Source organism: Oncorhynchus tshawytscha, linkage group LG19 (genome assembly GCF_018296145.1).
Source record: "Oncorhynchus tshawytscha isolate Ot180627B linkage group LG19, Otsh_v2.0, whole genome shotgun sequence".
Classification (NCBI taxonomy): Eukaryota; Metazoa; Chordata; class Actinopteri; order Salmoniformes; family Salmonidae; genus Oncorhynchus; species Oncorhynchus tshawytscha.
This window is the reverse complement of record NC_056447.1, coordinates 22,659,118-22,679,589: the sequence shown is the minus strand read 5'-3', so window position 1 is coordinate 22,679,589 and position 20,472 is coordinate 22,659,118. Positions and strand designations below refer to the sequence as shown.

Sequence of the window (20,472 nt, the reverse complement as noted above, 5' to 3'; positions counted from 1 at the left end):
CGGACTATGTGCATTGACCCCCCCCCCCACACATCTTTTACACTGCTGCTACTCTCTGTTTATTATCTATGCATAGATTTTCAAAAAATATATATGTTTATTTATATATATTTTTTTTCGACTTCAGTTTGAGTAAATACCTAACACTTATTTTTCTTAAAAGTGCATTGCTGTTGAAGGGCTTGTAAGGAAGCATTTCACTGTAAGGTCTACTACCCCTGCTGTATTCGGCGCATGTGACAAATAACATTTGATTTGATTTAGAAGCTACAAATATTTGATCCTGCTGCCCAGTCTTCTCCCTCTCGATCATCTGTAGCACAGGAAGGCGGCGTCACTTCCTGGATGGCAGGGTCCAGCTCTGAGGTGCCCACGGCCAGCCGCCCGGGCACACCATCCAACCGGTGGCTTCAAATAAGAGATCAGTTTCATCCTCCCACTGAGACGGAGGGAGTGATCACGAGGCCCCTTTTAATCACTGCACATCTGTAATCTCTGCAGGTTAGCATGGCGCTACTCTACGCAGGGCCTCCTCCTGTCCTAATCACTGCTAATTACCACTACCACCCACCACAAAACCCCATAATGACCTGGGGCTCTTATCAATACTGCTCAATGCCCTGCCGCTCGCCTCTCGGCCTGATACTAGCCCCTTTGTAGAGGCTCTACACCCCCACAGCCCTGTTCAATGCCCTGCAACTTGCCCACTCTGCCTGATACCCTGGCCCCTCTCCTCGCCTCTACACCATATCTATACCCTCACAGCCCTCAAAATATCCCCGGACTGGAACACAGACTGCCACGGACTGCTGCGTGACCAGTGGCCACAAAAACACAGGCCTTATCAATAGGGATCTTGCACGACAGAGTCCACATAGACTGAGCGGCCAGCCTTATCAATATAGCTCCACTCTGGCAGTGTCCACACAAAGCCTCATCAATACGGCTGCTTCACCAGCCACTGGGGCGCCCTGTCCGTTTACAACAGCAGACAATAAAACAAACAATCACTCTATCATTAATGAAATGACTAATGCAATTACCCGATGAGTAGAAAGATGGGGATAGAGGGAGGGTAGGACGGAGAGGAAGGACAGGAGGGTGAATAATGCAACAATGAGGTCATAAATTAGTAACAAAAATACATGTGTGATATACATGTACAATATTTCAAATGCATCATTGACCTGGATGTAGCCAACAATCACATAACCACTTTTATTTTATAGAGACCTTGTATGTTTGTGACCTGTTGTGGCACGTATCCACAGACAGACTCATGCAAATTCCCTTCCTCTCTGAACCCTTCAAGAGGAACAAAGGAAACATCACATCTAAGCTGAGAAAAAAAACATACTTGTTAACAGACACCTGAAAGTAGTTTGACAAGTCTGTCAAATTGTCATGAGCTCAGTGAACATTGATGTCCTGCCGTTACATGGCCCTATGAGTAACACAACACCACCAAATGGGTTATAAATTATATCATGTTAAATAAAGTACTACCAATGACTGTAGTTTGTGGTATAGTACTGTAGGGGGACCAGAGTTCAGACTAGATTTCCCAAACAATGTTTTGAGACAGACATACAGTAGCACTTCCTGGTACAGGTCAAATACACAGCGTACATTTATCTAGTTATTCTCAACAATTGATGGGACTCTTGGACAGCAATTCATGGTCTAATGGACAAGAACTTTGAGTTATTGAGCAATGAATGACAACATCACCAGCATTACTCAACGACAATGACCAACATTACATCAGCCAACCTAACCTAGCGTTCTGTTGGTTGTCACGTATGCATGACCAATGACTAACAAAAAGCAGTTACACAACCCTAAGTAACAGGTGCTCCCCAACACCATAGTCTCCTCTATCAAGGCTAATTGATTTTTAAAAAACAATTGTTGATATCAAATGAGCACATCGCTGCGGAGCCATTGATTTTTTTGACACAGTACAACAGGAAATCTTTATCAGGGCCGTACTACGACCCCGCGCTAATAGGTGGGGTTTAACCTCTGCTGAATGACAAATCCCTGAGCTTTCTTCCCCACTCACTCAGCATGGGGACTCCCTCTCTGCTCTGCCCTGTAACTCCCAACTGAGGAAAGCAGATGGGCCCCTATCGGTAAATCAAAATCAAATGTTATTTGTCACATGCTTTGCAAACAACAGGTGATGACTGACAGTGAAATGCTTACTTACGGGTCCTTTTCCAACAATGCAGAGTTAAAGATTAAAATAAAAAGGTAAAATAAAAATAGATGGTGACACGAGGAATAAATACACAGTGAATAATAAATAACAATAAGGAGTAAAAAATAACATGGCCATCTATATACATGGAGTACTAGTACAGAGTCGCTGAACAGGGGTACAAGGTAATTGGAGGTAGCTACTGCATAGGTAGGTATAAAGTGACAAGGCAACACGATAGATAATAGACTGAGGAATAAAGGAATGTCAAATCATTTCAGCCTCCTGAGGGGGAGGAGGCGCTGTTGTGCCGTCTTCACAACTGTGTGGGTGTGTCTGAACCATGTTAATTCCTTAGTGATGTGAACAAAGAGGAAGTTGAAGTTCTCGACCCGCTCCACTACAGCCCTCATAGATGTGGACGTTTCCTGTAGTCCACAAACAGTTTCTTGGTCTTGCCGATGTTGAGGGAGAAGCCGTATTCCTGACACCACATTGCCAGGTCACTGACCTCCTCCTTACAGGCTGGCTCATCGTCGTCGGGGATCAATCCTATCACCATCTGGCCGTCAGCAAACTTAAAAGATGGCGTTGGAGCTGTGCGCAGCCATGAAGGGTTAGGGATAGGATGAAAATGTCAGTGAAGACACTTGCCAGCTGGTCAGCACATGCTCTGAGTACGCCTCATGTCCTGGCCCCGTGGCCTTGTGAATGTTAACTCTTACTCATATCGGCTACGGAGAGCGAGATCACACAGGTGTCCGGAACAACTGGTGCTCTCATGCATGGTTCTATGTTTCTTATCTGGAAGTGAGCATAGAAGGCATTTATCTCATCTGTTAAGCTTGTGTCGCTGGGCAGCTCGCAGCTGTGTTTCCCTTTGTAATCCGTGGTAGTTTGCAATCCCTGCCACAACCGCTGAACATCAGAGCCGGTGTAGTAGGATTCGGTCTTAGACGCTTTGCCTGTTTGATGGCTCGAAGGTCGAAGCAGGATTTCTTATAAGTGTCCAGATTAGTGTCCCACTCCTTGAAAGCGGCAGCAATAGCCTTTAGCTCAGCGCAGATGTTGCCTGTAATCCATGACTGGTTGGGTTATAAACATACGGTCACTATGGGGACGACGTCATTGATGCACTTATTTAGGCCGGTGACTGATGTGGTAAACTCCTCAATCAGATGTGTACCGGAACATATTCCAATCTGTGCTAGTCCTGTAGTTTAGCATCCACTTCAATGGATCATTTCTGTATTGAGCGTGTCACTGGTACTTCTTGTTTGAGTTATTGCTTGTAAGCAGCAAGCAGGAGGATAGAGTTATGGTCTGATTTTGCCAAATGGAGTTCCATCTACACTCTCTAACAAGAAACATTTCCATAATCATCCAAGCAGACCCAGAGTCCCTTCGGGTCCAGTAGCGGTTCAGTTGAAAATATACACATTTCTGGGATATGCACCTCATGCTCAGGACGCAATCATTTCCATTTTACCCTCTATTGCACAGCAAAGATAAGACACCTGCATCGCCACGCTAATCAGATGAGCTTCAACAGAACTTTATCATTGACATTTACGACTGTTTACCCAACTAATTTCTTTTAACTGCACTGCTGAACTTTTATCAGCAAAATACATACCCTAGGAAAGAGCAGATGCCAAACATGCAAATTACAAATATGTGAAATAAGATAAAATAACTTAAAACAAAATGGGAAACATTACTGTAAGCCAGGGTGGCAAGACAGTGTTGACAATATGTACTCCTGGGAATACAGACAGAAATGAAGAATGCTGACATTCACATGCAAAACTTCATTTTGAGTTCAAAGCTCAGTGGTTGAATGTGTTTACTTGCAATAAGAGCCTGTGATTGAGATACATGACTAGTAACACCCTTGTCTGAGTTTATGCTTCAAGTATACTTTATCACTCTAAAAACACAGCCAGCTGGGAGTCCAAGGTTATGTAAAAAAGAAACATACAAAAAGGGCAAGCACTGAATGTCATCATTAATAGTGGCTATGTGCAATGTACTTCCTGTGTCTCCGGGAGGCTGTACCAACAGGGGGCACTGTAAAACAGAGAGCAGCCTCGTTAGGGTCAAGGGCAGCAGCAGTAGGACTGGAGGGTCACAGACAGGGGAGAATGGTTAGATCTGATCAAGACACCAATACTACCCCTGATCTCCCCCCCTCACACACACACATGCGTGCGCTTGTGCGTGCGTGCGCATGTGCGTGCGCTTGTGTGTGTATATGTGCGTGTGAGCTCAATCTCTATTCATTCTTTGCCTCCATCTCTTACAGCCTCCCCTTCCTCCACTGCTACCCTTTTAGAAATTGAAAGTAGAGACCTTCCAGAAACTCTCCCTGATAATCACACATAAATTAATTAGAAAATGTTTCTTGACATTCTCTCCGCATAGATGGAGGGAAAAAAAAGACTCGGGCAAAGCCACAAAATTAATTGTACGGTATGTGACTTCGATAATTAATTCAATCATTAATTCATGTCTTCTTTAACAACTCCTTCTGGCTTCATGAAGGACATTTCAATCATAGCTGTATCAGGATGTAGACTTGGAAAGTGAGTGTAGAATGAAGCTACTGTAAACGGTCAGGGCCATGTACAAATCCACTAGCTAGAAGTTAGAAGGCCTAAGGCGCTATAATAATAGCGCACAAGGATGTGAAACAACGTGCAATAAAATATGAGTCCTTTTCTTAGACTCTGGTCTGTGTCTGTACTTTAAAAGAGCAAACCGTTTTAAACATAATGCTGCTTCCTGTAATAAATCTATATAGAAATCACAGGCAGTGGTGTAGTGGAGGGTAAATGCAAGTAAACGCAGTTTACCCACCTTTTCCCCCCATCTCCCAACAGTTTTACCCACCTTTTTCCCCCATCTCCCAACAGTTTACCCACCTTTTTCCCCCATCTCCCAACAGTTTACCCACCTTTTTCCCCCATCTCCCAACAGTTTACCCACCTTTTTCCCCCATCTCCCAACAGTTTACCCACCTTTTTTCCCCCATCTCCCAACAGTTTACCCACCTTTTTCCTCCATCTCCCAACAGTTTACCCACCTTTTTCCTCCATCTCCCAACAGTTTACCCACCTTTTTCCTCCATCTCCCAAGTTTACCCACCTTTTTCCTCCATCTCCCAACAGTTTACCCACCTTTTTTTCCCATCTCCCAACAGTTCACCCACCTTTTTTTCCCATCTCCCAACAGTTTACCCACCTTTTTCCCATCTCCCAACAGTTTACCCACCTTTTTCCCCATCTCCCAACAGTTTACCCACCTTTTTTCCCATCTCCCAACAGTTTACCCACCTTTTTCCCCATCTCCCAACAGTTTACCCACCTTTTTTCCCATCTCCCAACAGTTTACCCACCTTTTTCCCCATCTCCCAACAGTTTACCCACCTTTTTTTCCCATCTCCCAACAGTTTACCCACCTTTTGCAGAAAAATGCATTAAAACAACAGGGAGCGTTCTTTTTGTCACTGCGACCGGTGAGCAGAGTTACCCACCTATTTGTTGACCACTACATTACTGATCACGGGTAAGAAAAGGGAAGTATTAATGGGCTAACGGAGGAGAGACAATTGAGTGTGCTCTTGTACCACTTCCTAAAATGGCTACTTGTTCCTACAGTTTTAACGGCAGATTTTGTTAGAGGAGTGTGTCAGAAAAAATGCCAGAAATTCCCATTTCCTGGTGTTAATTTATTGAATCAGGCTGGAGGTGGTAACTACTGTATTGACATTCAATCATTCCAGAGATACTTCCATTTGGGCACACCAAGCCAACGATGCATTTCAGAAAATGCATCACCCTCTCCAAGTTCACCACAGTACAGTACATTTGACAATGCTCTTTCCCCTGCATGAAATCTCATCACACACATCAGATCTAAACCATATAAAAACATTCAGTATAGTGGAGCAGTGAGCTGGAGTGGGAAGTTGGTGTGAGTCTGGCAGTGGAGAGATAGAGGACAGGAGGGGGAAAGAACAAACTGAAACGCAGGGTAGGAAGGACAGGATGTGGGCTAGCACTGCTGAGAAGCCAGGCATCTGATAGGGTCGTAATCACCATGGCTCTGTCCCGGCAACAGGCGCTAACACATCGGCGATGGGAGCAGCTGGGCTGATAGGGCCTGGACAGCACTGAGAAATGTTCCTTTAGATTATACCCCTCGCCTATCAATCATCACGGGGGGAACAGAGTGACACAGAGACAGGGCCAGTTGAGAGAGAGCGAGAGTGAGAGGACAGGGGTGGACAGGGGTGGGGTTCAAGAGGAACTGAGATAGAGGGGGTTGAGGGGGTTGTTAAGGCTTAACTACAGTTGCTCCTTCATTCTAGATAAAATACACCAAAGCAGGTCCATCATTAAACAGTGAGCTTATTATTTTTGCCACAGTGAAACAGACATGTAACGGCCACCATATTTATTCACAGGAACAGATCACATTCACATGGAAGTAAACACATTCAACCACTGGGCTTTGAACTCAAAATGAAGTTTTGCATGTGAATGTCAGCATTCTTTATTTCTGTCTCTATTCCCAGGAGTACATTTTGTCTTCGACCTTAGATTTTTATGCAACCATTTTTTCCCAAAAAAAGATTCAAACATGTTTGCAGAAAGAACAGGGTGTCAGCTATGGCATATATTTTGCAAAATATATATTTTGGTTATTGAACTAGAGCAAGTCAAGTTGATTTAAACATAATTATTGTAACGGAATTACATCATGGGTCCCTGATATGTACTACATAGAAATGTATAATTATGGATATGAATGTCATTCTCCTCATGTTTCACAAGTAGTTTGGACATCCCAACGCAGCATAGTAGAACACAGTACAATGTAGCACAGCAGAGTAGGGTAGAGTAGAGTTCAGTACACTACCTTTATTTACTGTACTATACTCAGTACTTTACTCTACTGTGCTATGCAAACTTGTGAAACATACATCTACAACAGTTTCAGACTTGGTCCAGTCCAGCCAGGCCAAGGTGGACTGACCAAATTTCAAATACTCTTCAACGTCCAGTGCTCAATGTGTGAGGGTGCTGGTTACAGTAAATGGAAAGAGAGGAGGCTCATGGGTAGGTGTCAGTAAGAGCTGGAAGAGGTCACATTAACTGGAGAGAGAGACATCACCTACAGAGAGATGAACCTGGAGAAGAGTCCCCTAAGCAAGCTGGTCCTGGGGCTCTGTTCACAAACACAAACACACCCTACAGAGCCCCAGGACAGCAGCACAATTAGACCCAACCAAATCATGAGAAAACAAAAAGATAATTACTTGACACATTGGAAAGAATTAACAAAAAAACTGAGCAAACTAGAATGCTATTTGGCCCTACACAGAGAGTACACAGCGGCAGAATACCTGACCACTGTGACTGACCCAAAATTAAGGAAAGCTTTGACTATGTACAGACTCAGTGAGCATAGCCTTGCTATTGAGAAAAGCCGCCGTAGGTAAATATGGCTCTAAAGAGAAGACAGGCTATGTGCTCACTGCCCACAAAATGAGGTGGAAACTAAGCTGCACTTCCTAACCTCCTGCCCAATGTATGACCATATTAGAGATACATATTTCCCTCAGATTACACAGATCCACAAAGAATTCGAAAACAAATCCAATTTTGATAAACTCCCATATCTACTGGGTGAAATTCCACAGTGTGCCATCACAGCAGCAAGATTTGTGACCTGTTGCCACGAGAAAAGGGCAACCAGTGAAGAACACACACCATTGTAAATACAACCCATATTTATGCTTATTTATTTTATCTTGTGTCCTTTACCATTTTTACATTGTTAAAACACTGTATATATATATAATATGACATTTGTAATGTCTTTATTGTTTTGAAACTTCTGTATGTGTAATGTTTACTGTTAATTTCTATTGTTTATTTCACTTTATATATTCACTTTATATATTATCTACCTCACTTGCTTTGGCAATGTTAACACATATTTCCCATGCCAATAAAGCCCTTGAATTTAATTGAATTGAGAGAGCGAGAGAGAGAAGTTGTCCACTCAGACAGATTTATAACTCTTGGTTTGACCACCGACAACAGAAAGAAAACAGTTATGAGCTGAACATGACAGTATGTAAATTCAGTTGCACTAATTCCGTGACCGATTTCTTGGTTATTCCATTACCAATTTGGTAACGAATTACAAGCTTTAATCACTAAATAATATAGGCTCTTAGGAGAATATCAAATTGGGTGTCAAATGAACGCTATGAACTTCACATGTAGGCAGTGGTGTGTATTCATGGATGCCAAGGGAAGCCAGGCTTCAACAAATATTTCACCAATGAATAAGTAAATAAAATCATTTATATTTTGTCTCTCTGTGTTTTCATAATTTTCTGTAAATTTGCTAGTGGCTGAATCTCACCGGAGAAATCATCCGAGCGAGGGAAACAATGCCCCTCTGTCTCAGCATGTGTAGCCCACGGACCTGATTCTCTCTGGACCAAAAGAGTATAACATGTTGCCGACGTAGCATTTGATTGATTGACTGATGCCAGCAAGAATTTGGCCTCCCTTGATCATTTCTTTTTTGCCAATCAGCATTGAGCTGAGCTCAACTGTGGGATGTTCCAGTGCAGCAAAACACCCCCCAAGGGAGGCCAGTTTGGATTTGGCTTCAGACCAATCAAATCACGTATCTGTTTCTGGTCTGCTTGTGTTGATGTCCTGTAGTAGCTAGCTTCTAAATCTGCCCTTTCCTAAGCCATGGATGGAGATGGGGATTTGGACTTGTGGTTATGATTATGACAGCGATTCTGATCTAACCATAAATGAATATGTTGTGCCACTGGCCTGAGACAAGTTCAATATGCAGCCTAGATGTAGCTTAGTAGGCTCACATTAACTAGATAACTAGCAAGCTTGGCTGGTTAATTGTTGCTCATACAAGGAAGTAGCCTATGACAACAAAAAACTAAAAGTGTACTGTATGACAGAGCCATAGACCGGTTTGCCAACATTCAACTAGTCTACAAGTAGGGTGAGTCAACATTTTTGTTTAAGCGCGCACACACACACAGAAATCAGTGTGTGTGTGCTATGTGGTATTTAGCAACATTGATTGGACTAAATCGTTTTTGGTATATTTACATTTGTTTTCAGTATTAAACTAAGCATATACAGCCTTGTTGATTTGATGTTTAAATGTTTAAGTAGAAATGGTGATGGAATAGCAGAGGCAGTGCTCCTGTTGTCTTTGTGCTGATGTGCAGGAACTCTGTGGTTCTCAATCAAGTGTTGTTTAGTAAACTGTTGAAAACATTAACTTGCTTGACCATGTTGCAGGAGATATAACTTTCTGTATGCAACATTTGCTTTGTGGACTTCACCGGACAGATGTTGCTTTCCTTTTTTTTATTTTTATGAAACAAACGTATTTGTAGTTGAATTTATTCTGCCACTGTGTAACTGTTGTCTTTCTGTTATCACGGCCTTATTGTGTATCACAGTGGTGTATGAACGAATGGGTTAGAGAGCAAACAACGCAATTATCACAACATAGGTGGCATTTTTGACTGGCTTGGCTTGCTCAGTGATTTTACCCATGCACCGCTACCGCATGAAGGTGCTCATGGGTCCTTTTCGATGGAAATGCCCTGAATCAACATGTCCAATGGGCACAGAGTATCTAAAAGGCAAACAAACCTCCGGGAATGTGTAAGAAATAGCTTCTGAATGATAAATATAATCTGCTGTAATAGACAGGTTACAGAGAAGCCATGAGAAAAAGGTCTAGTAATGAGTGGTTGGCTTTCTATACACCAGTCTGCTGTGTGCTCATTATAAGGACATATCAAGAGACCAATATTTCCCTTAGACACACATTCTCGGCCTCACACCAGAGGGCGAAACACACTCCCTCACCCGATCCCCGCACTCCTACTCCTCAATCCCTACCCCTCAAAAGTGATGTCAGACCACAGTCAAATGTTTATGATGTGACTGAGACAACGGTCTACATAAATGTCAATAGACCAACCGTAAACCCCCTCCCCCAGATAACAGAATGTCTTCACACAACCACAGTTACTGCCAACCGGATCACAAATGAGCTGCTTTACCCTAGCATTGCCATTATAGAAAAATGTTTCTTCTTTCGCCAAGACATGCTGTAGATATACACCCACCACCTTTGCAGAAATGAAAACTGTATCACCACAATCAGTACACTTCATCCATGAAAGAATCACTTTGATTGGTGGTCACAGCAAACAAGTGTTCTTGTCCTTAGAATCATCATCTAGGTACAAACGGATACTTTCTGTAGCAAAGTATTGTCCTATTGGTATTTTTGTTGATTTCTAATACTAAGAGAAAATAGCTACACAAAATTATGCAAATGTGTTATTACTGCACTTGATACCTCCACTGCCTTCTGCCTTTCGTGACAACACAAGGAATAGGCTGCAATAAAACCTCAAAAGTAAAACCGCTATATCGCAACCTGATACACACAACTAAACTTGTATAACTTCTCATTTGATGGATATCTTTACAGAGAAATAAAGCAATTTGCAAAATAATAAAAAAGCAAAGCACACAAGGAACATTTTCCAGATAACATTACTGCCTTTAATATTATGCATAGTGATAGGAGATTACACAGGAGATTACGGTCTCCAAAACTGCTAAATATAAGGCATGTTCAAAACCTTGCTGTTAGGTACATGAATTTTCTTTATAAATTCACATAAAACCATATATCATACGCAGATTTAGAAACAGACATCATAATAATCATATTTTTTTATATTCATGATTAAAACTACTTGTATTTAATACTTTAATCTTGGTATACCTGTAAGGAGACATGTCAGTTCTACCTCTGCCTTTTCCACTTTAGTTCTGCTCATCCCTCATCCCCCTGCTCGCCCGCCAATTCCCTCTACAGAGCTCTCCTATAGAGGGATATGCAGATTCAGTCACTCTCTGCTGACAGAGAGACAACCTAACCCTCTATAACACACCTTCATATCAGGACCACTCCCTCCCTGCCTCTCACCCACCACCACCGCTGCCCAAAATAAATTATCATAATTTATATGCCATTGATAATATGCATATTACTATGTCACTCCATGGTCCTTCATAATTAAATATTATAAAAATCCACCATGCCTGATAAATAATAATAATTATTATTATTACGTTGCCATAATAATTTATTATTGCGGGTAATTTGGAGGATAAGGATAGAGGAAAATGCTAGCAAGGCAGGTCTGCTGGGTTTCTCCAGGTCCGATTGCGCAGCTCAGTGACACTCAGTCTGTTCTGTTCAGTATGTGGAGGAGAGAGAGCCAGGAGTGACAGTCTGTGAGCCACGAGGGATTACTGTGATGGCTATTTGCATATCAAGAATTTTAAGCAGAGAGGAAAATATCAAACCCTCCAGCCAGCAAGGTCATTCAAGAGACACATTTTTTTCTCTTCATCATTTATTTTGCATATCATGCAGCAGGACACATCCTAGATTAAAAAGCCTCTTTGCCATATCATACTATCCCTGCCAGACACTTGGTCCCAGCCACCGCCTTCCATTCTAAAACACCACACCCTCATCAAACTCTATATTACACACACCAACTCCATTACAGAGAAATACAACCACAGACACACACCTCATCTTCCAGGTGGCCTGAAAAATATAGCAAGAATATCATTTGTTAAATAAATATTTGAGCTAGTGTAAGCCTTTTCCTACAGCATCCAACTTCTTTAGATATTGCTTATAATCAAGGCATATTTTAATGTTAATGGTTTTCACTATCAATTAATGTCACAAAGGCAATGTATTGATAGTAAATATAATTATTTAATTTTTTATCCTGCTTGTTAACGATCGTCTATAGTCATATCACTCACTTGGATGAAAGTGTAGGCTACAACCATATGATAACCACTTATGGCCCTACCAGGGAAAATAACACACTAATGAGACTTCACAGGAAGATAGTATAATGCCTTTCTGATGGGAAGTGTCACATTTTATTTTCTAATAACAGGAAACGAATGTGGTCGACAAATATAGGCATGGGAAGAATTCAAATCCTTATTTTGAGCAATTACAATATGAGTCTTCCTTCTGTTCGTGTGAAATGTCATGTCTGAGCAGTGGTAATGACACAGACACAATGCAATATAATTTACAGGAACGAAATAGATGTAAAAAAATATATAAAAATCCTTTCTATAAAGAATTGCTCACGTAATAATCATTACCATTATATTGTAAAAATGGGATTTTTGCACACAATTGGAAATTACATGAAAAATATTTCTACACTGTAAATGAACGACAAATATTCATGATTGTGTTCATCATTGACTCATTATGGCATAGAGAGAGAGCGAGAAGACTGCGAGGGCCTGAAGACATCAGTCATGGAGACAGAATATATCAAATTTCTCACATGAAGCGTGGCTGCCATGACATGAACATCTAGAAAGCACAGAAATTGAGGGCAAGCACCAATCTCTGGCAGACAGGAGCATGACAGTCTGCATTTGTGAGGAAGAAAATAGTTAAGTTGGACAGCTTGTGAGAGCGACAGAGAGAGACAGAGAGAGGGAGAAGGAAAGAGAGAGTAAGAAGGAGGGGGAGATGTCTGTGGTGAGGACCTGACCAGACCCTGCTCTCTAGTGTAAACCACCCCCAAATCCCTGTACCCAGACGGACAGCCAGACAGGAGGTAGAGACAAAAACAGATATGCAGCTAGAAAGTTCTGTATCTTCAGCCTGATCCAAAAACAGGGGTAAACTAAGTGACAGTGAGAAATGAGCAGAGCGCTAACACAAAGAAGAAAGAGATTAAAGCCTTTAACATATGAGAAAATGTTCCTCTCCCAGAGACTTGTGAGAAATCGCTGATGGAGACTAAACGAATGTATGAACAAGACCACGTTCACCATGTCTCCATTCCTGACATTCAGAGGAAGAAATAACAAGAGGGAAGTGCATGTCTGGGTTTGGGGGTTGTTAGTGGTGATGGGGGGATTGTGGGGGGCCTTGACGATAAGGGAAAAATTCAGACCGGTCAAAGTTTCCCTTTTGCCAATCGTGCTCCTGATAAAGACAGCGCCTGCTCCAGTACTGATAGAAGGGCTATCTCTCGCTCGTTCCCCCTCTCTCTTGCTCTCCCGGCAGTTAGTTTGTGAGGAAAAAAGCCTATCACACTAACATCACTGTGCTGCCATCAACCAGCAACCACACAGCAATTAATATCGCTCCAATTACTGTTAAAGGGACAGGCTGGGACATGACGATAATGAAAACATCCTCAACTAAAATAATTAAAAAACACTGACATTCTCACTGATGGGCACACACACACTCACACACACGGTTTGAAAATAAATATGAAAGATAGATCCTATAGTAATCTTCTTACATTATTTAACTGAACAGAAGAAAAATAAAACAGCTATGACAAGAGGGAGGGAAAAAATATGATGGCAATTGCTTGTTAAATCCTCTGTGACATGTTTGTGTTCTCAGATGGGTTTTTGTTACAAGTTGAATAAATTGCCATTGGTCACATTATTAAAGGCTGCCTCTCCCAAACAACAGCCTGGGCACATCACACCATCTACACAATAACACAGCAACTTAAACACACTTACTTTACAAAACAAATACACAGCCCTCAGTCAAGACTGCTATGACACAAAAACAAACACATTACACAAGCACCACACAATAAACAAGACAAACTAGACATGGATTCACAGTCTCTGACTAGTCGGACAGACAGACAAACTGACTCACCTGGACCCCTCCAATGTAGACAGTCTTCCTCCTCTTCCATCTCCTCCTTAGTGTGTGTTGGACCTTTCTCCTCCTCCTCCTCCTCCTCCTCCTCATCATCATCAGGTGCACAAAGGGATTCATGTGTCCTTGGCTCTGTTGAAAGAAGAGGGCATCAGAACAATGAGACATCTATTCAAACAACAGGGTTGGTGCATTATACATTATATACGTATCATATTATAGTAATATGACGTTACACAGAGACATGAAAATAAACACTATTTAGAAGAGGATTGATGGCCATCCAGTGGCTATTTATCCACTTTTGTCTTATTCAACCTGTGTGAGTGTGTGTCATAGTAACCACTGCTCTAATATCCAAAAGTTCTTTCCGGGTGTATGTAATAACACAAAAAACGTTCTGGGCTAATAACGTAAGAAATAAATAAATAAATAAAAATTGCAAAGTGGTTTAGGATCTAGAAGCAGAGCTGCCATGTCTATCAGCGCCATCCATCCAGAGGACAGGACACTGTGTGTGTGTGTGTGTGTGTGTGTGTGTGTGTGTGTGTGTGTCGTGCGGTGCTCGCAATTCGTCACACTTGAGTGTGTATGTGTGTGTACAATGAGTCTACTCCACACATACTTTCCTCATCATTGGCGGTTCCTGTCTGTTGATCAAAGCCCTCAGAATAAAGCCTCCATAGCTGTGTAACACAACACCTCAGCACGGAGATGGACCCTTTGATTCTCCAAGCGACACCACAGACAGAAAACCTCATTAGAGACGATGTCTAGTGATCTCTCCCTCTCTGCCTCTGTCGCATAAAGGCAAACCACCTCCAACAAAGACACAGACAGAGTATACACTCTAATCACTGTCATCAATATCCCTGTCTGTCTTTGATGAAGGTGATTACTGAATCTCTCTCTCTGATCAGTGTTCACTGTGTAGGGAGAACTCTGAACCTCCTCTTTGACTTTGGTATCATACACTTTACTTCCACTGTGTTCCTACATAGCAGAATGGGCTGATTATCAGCCATTAGCTTAATCAGAGGGACTCTCCCGCCCCTGCCCCACTCACCTTCTCCCCTTCCCCAAATCCCTTCCCATCAACCCACCCCGATAACACCTCGGCCTTGTGCACAAAGGGCATGTTTACCATTGCATTCTCGCTCAGATAAACAGCGATAGCGCTCGATCGATACCCAGCCATAAACGTCCGCCAACGTGACGCCCTCAGAGAGGTGCTGTTATTAATGTAACAGTTGAAGATTAGATCTGTATCGTCAACAAACAAAAAAAATCAACCATTGCCCGCCCCCTCCTCCCTAAAAATCCACCCACCCCATCCAACTCTCCATCCCACCCCATACACACACACACACACACACACACACAGCCTGTCCCAGCACATCAGCCCCGACACTACTAACCCTCCCTCCCTGCCTAAACAGTCCCATTATTTTCAGCTATAAATCACATTGAATGGCATATTGATTTTATCATGCAGCGCTCAGCTGGGGGAGTGGAGCTGGAACCACAGTTATTGCGTTTAATATTATCAATATTATCTCCCATATCATCTGAGCCGAGGAGGCAGGTATCAGGAGTCGATGACAGAGACTTTTCTGCCGCCCCCTCCTCCCCCCTCTCTACCTCCTCCCCTCCTTCTATGCCTCCCACCCCCCCAACCGAGAAAGCCTCTATCAATCTGATAAGCAGAACTTCCCCTGTCACACCTGCAGGGCAAAGTCACCCAACAAACTGAACTTCTAAACCCAGACTCCTCTTTCTCATCCCCAACTCACTGTGTGTCCTCCCCCTACTGCATTGTTGACCTCTGCTCTTAACTCATGTTAACTCACTGGTGAACTCCACTGGTTCCCACAGAAACAAAAACAGGGATGCTACTTGAGCACAAAGCCCTGTGAAGAGAAAGAGTTATTTGGACCAGCAGTGTTGGTCTCTCTCACTCACTAGTTTTGACTAGCATATGTTTTATTATCCTAATAAGGTCTCAGACAAGGGTCCTTGTTTCAGTAAGAGTTCCTGTATTCACCTGTAGACCATAGATCTCATCAAACACTGAGAATGAAGAAACATTGAAAGGAAGCAGTCACACCACGACAGAGACAGATGGATTGAGCAGATGAGTAGCGTATGTGTGTGTGTGTGCATGTGCAAAGGTACATTCTTTGTTCATTGCAAATTAATATATTTGTTTTCTGTCTAGAAGATGAACACAGAGCGGGTCCTGTTACTGGTAGAATGTGTTTTTCTCTCTAAGTTATCAGGAGCTTATCACCTGTGTCTCTCTCTCTCCCAGATGGTGGATAAGGGACCTTGCCTTTATTAGCCAGCGCTGGCCCGATAAAGACCTGGTATTGATCCCAGGTTGAAAGAGCAGGTCCGTCAAACGCGGCTGATTTACAGAGAGCTGATAATGGCAGGACCGGGCAACCGAGGAACCAGAGAGAGAGCTAAATCAACAAGGTGACGTGTCGCTTTTCTCCATTCAGTTTGGGGGGGGCAGACAAAGACACAAGAGAAAACACAAAAATACAAGCTTTATTTGTCTCTGAAATGTAATCGACGTTCTATTCTTCTCCATCGCGAGTGAGTGCGCACACACACACACACACACACTTAATTCTCTCATCCTCACCTGCAGCACACAAGCTGAAACCAACACACAACCCTGGGTAATCTTTAATCTAGTCTCAATTGACAGAATTTCCATGGGTTTATCAAACCAATACAACCAGCAGATGCTTATCACTTAACACTCCATCCCAAAATTTCACAAGAGCAGGAATTTGTCTTTTAAAAAAAGAAATACAGAACTCTGTAATAACTCAAAATAACATGATTCGAAGATAACCCTATTTGGTAAAAGACAAAGTCCATATTATGACAAGAACAGCTCAAATAAGCAAAGAGAAACAACAGTCCATCATTACTTTAAGACATGAAGGTCAGTCAATTCGGAACATTTCAAAAACGTTGAAAGTTTCTTCAAGTGCAGTTGCAAAAACCATGATGGAACTGGCTCTCATTAGGACCACCAAAGGAAAGGAAGACCCAGCGATACCTCTGCTGTAGGGGATAAGTTTATTAAAGTTACTAGCCTCAGAAATTGCAGCCCAAATAAATGCTTCACAGAGTTCAAGTAACAGACACATCTCAACATCAACTGTTTAGAGGAGACTGCGTTGGTCGCATTGCTGCAAAGAAAGGACACCAATAAGAAGAAGAGACTTGCGTGGGCCAAGAAACACAAGCAATGGACATTAGACCGGTGAAAATCTGTCCTTTGGTCTGATGTGTCCAAATTTGAGATTTTTGTTCTAACCATCTTTGTGAGATGCAGAGTAGGTGAACGAATCATTTCCACGTGTGTGGTCCCACCGTGAAGCATGGAGGAGGTGGTTTGATGGTGCCTTGCTGGTGACACTGTCTGTGATTTATTTAGAATTCAAGGCACACTTAACCAGCATGGCTACCACAGCATTCTGCGTGATATGCCATCCCATCTGGTTTGCGCTTAAGTGTGACTATCATTTGTTTTTCAACAGGACAATGACACAACACACCACCAGGCTGTGTAAGGGCTATTTGACCAAGAAAGAGAGTGATGGAGTGCTGCATCAGATGACCTGGCCTCCACAATCACCCGACCTCAACCCAATTGAGATGGTTTTGGATGAGTTGGACCGCAGAGTGAAGGAAAAGCAGCCAACAAGTGCTAGGCATATGTGGGAACTCCTTCAAGACTGTTGGAAAAGCATTCCAGGTGAAGCCGCTTGAGAGAATGCCAAGAGTGTGCAAAGCTGTCATCATAGCAAAGGGTGGACACTTTGAAGAATCTAAAATATATTTTGATTTGTTGAACACTTTTTTGGGTGATTCCGTATGTGTTATTTCATAGCTTGTCTCCACTATTATTCTACAATGCAGAAAATAGTCAAAGAAAGAAAAACCCTTGAATGAGTAGGTTTCCAAACTTTTGGCTGGTACTGTATGTACATGTGAAATGATCTTTTCAACATTCATTGATGGTGTGCCCCTATTCTGTATAGTTTTGGTTAACAATTAACAAGTAGTGGGATATTGGGATATGATGAGTTTATGGGAATTAGTGGTTACATAGCACTGGCAGTTGATTTGAGAGAGTATAGAACTTATTATCCAGGAACCACATAACGTATATTTTAACTTACAACTAATAAAGAAATCATAATGAATAGGGGGAATCAATCAAATCATCAATGCAAATATTGAATAATAGAGTCAACATAACAGCCGCAGTCATACCTACTGTAGTGAAGACAGCCGAATAGATAAATAATTAGTAGAAAACATATGACTGAGACCGAGACAAAAGACTGAGGACTGAGACGACGCTATCAATATATCTCCAAGACCCTGGTGCCATCACAGAAGACAACTGTTGTATGAATCAACTGAAATGATGAGCTCACCACAGATAGTTCCACAGAATGAAACAGGGCACTTGCCAAGAATTGTTCATAACCTGGGGCAGAATTAAAAGCAATGGTTCAGTGAGAAAAACCAGGGAACTACCACTGGCAGTAGTATTTGAGTGGCATATGAGCCATTTGGCAATAGTGGCAGAGAGTCAGGTCACTCACAGCATCTCAGCAAGCTACAGTACCAGCCATGAGGTAAGACATTGTGAGAAGCAGTGGATCTGCTCAGATGCCACCAGGTACTCACTGAGTTGTGTTGCATGGTTATAAGAGGATAGCTGTATGTTTCTCAGTGTTGCCCCAGGCTGAGAGAGCTCACCTTCATTGTACAGGGGGGTATATGGTGGTGGACTGGAGCTGTCACATTCTGCTGAGTCTGAGGCTCCGCCCTCATCGCCCGATAGGCTGACATCCTCAGGTGTGTTGTCCTCACCACCCTCCAGGTCACCAATAGAACCTTACAGAGGAAAAAAAGAGGGAACATTTAATTGAATTGAAAATCTTTACTCATTTATATGAAGGCATTAACCTCTAAACCACAGCACAATAACATCAGGTGAAGGAATCCATACCCCAATTCATGACTATATATTTAGCCATTTAAATACAGTGAAACTAGAATATTGTGCTGTCACTCTTCAGTGGAGATTACTGAACAGAAAGCTCTGAAGTGATTACATTTTTTCATTTCATGTCCCTTGTAAAATTGATCTCATGGAATTAGGAATGCCTCAAAAAATTAAGGATATCAAATTCTGCACAACAGATTCCGTAATGTGTGAAAAAACAAGTGCTATTCCCTGAATGCAACATTTTTAATAAATTTTATATTTGGTACACTAAAGCGGTTTTACTAATGTCATAATAAGATAATTAACTCACACCTGATATTGTATTTCTATAATCCCTGCTGACTACCTGCCGATTTTGTTGCTGAGCTATTTTAGACCGGTGAGAATAGCCTAAATTAAAGAATAACAATATCATGTTTTAATAATAATAATGCTTTAAAATAATACAAATGAATTGATATGCATTCTCCTAATAATTATAATCCAGACTAAGTAAAACCAAGGATGAGAACACAAAACCTTTCCTTGTTTTCATCAGACCCAATCCCCATCATCACAGTCTCATTCTATTGGTGCAGGTCGGGAACAGCTCTCTCCTCATATGCTTTCACTCTACTGTCACACACAGAAAAGGTTCTACATGAGACCACTCTAATTATGAAAGCCCACCAGTATTTCAAATCGGATTGGATGCCACAACTCTCTGTGGACATAACATTACAGCCTATTCCCAGGAGAGCACATAGATTAATAATCTATCTCCGGCCCTATTCCATAAAGACGATTAGGAACCGTCAAATCGGTGTAAATGGTTATTCTACTGATTACCATGGGAGTAGATAAACAACAAATGCAAACAAAGGCATTGCAATTAAGTCTTGGGGCACAACACAATTTTAAACAAGTACATTTTTGTCAAATTAATACTGGATATTAAAATGGGATTTTACCCCATAGTTTGTAAATGAATTCCCATGAGGTTGTGATGAGCGAAGTGGGATTGTTCCAAGCTAAAGCCGTGACTGGGGGGCGTATATATTTACACTCCTAGAACAAAAAGGCCTATAATCTATACAAAGCACACAACAATACCCGTGAATAAAGAGTCTTGTAGAAAAAGAGAAAGGCAATTTTTCTAATTCTGTTAATTTCACTTCCAAGCAATTAAAACGAGGCAGAGATAATGCTTGGAAACAATCGCTGCCTGACAAAGTGTTTCGGTCTTTGTAAATGAAACATCTTTAGGCTAATTTTGACTTCCACGCCTGCATGGTTCACGGTTTCAGATAAAATTAACAGTTAGATTTGGACCTTAATACTAAATAAAAAAAGATGAAAGAAAAAAGATCGATCCCGAACACAATATTTTAGAATTATG

The 20,472-nt window shown here is 41.9% G+C and overlaps 1 protein-coding gene across 1 annotated transcript in view; it reads right to left on the bottom strand.

Annotated features, from left to right (window-relative positions):
• Positions 1-20,472, bottom strand: part of LOC112218486 (zinc finger protein ZFPM1-like) — an 86,783-nt gene that overhangs the window by 22,742 nt on the left and 43,569 nt on the right. The window contains exons 2-3 of the mRNA XM_024379323.2: positions 18,842-18,979; positions 14,045-14,179 (exon numbers count right to left, since the gene is read on the bottom strand). Of these exons, the coding sequence (XP_024235091.2) occupies positions 14,045-14,179; positions 18,842-18,979 (273 nt within the window). The remainder of the gene's footprint in view (positions 1-14,044; positions 14,180-18,841; positions 18,980-20,472) is intronic.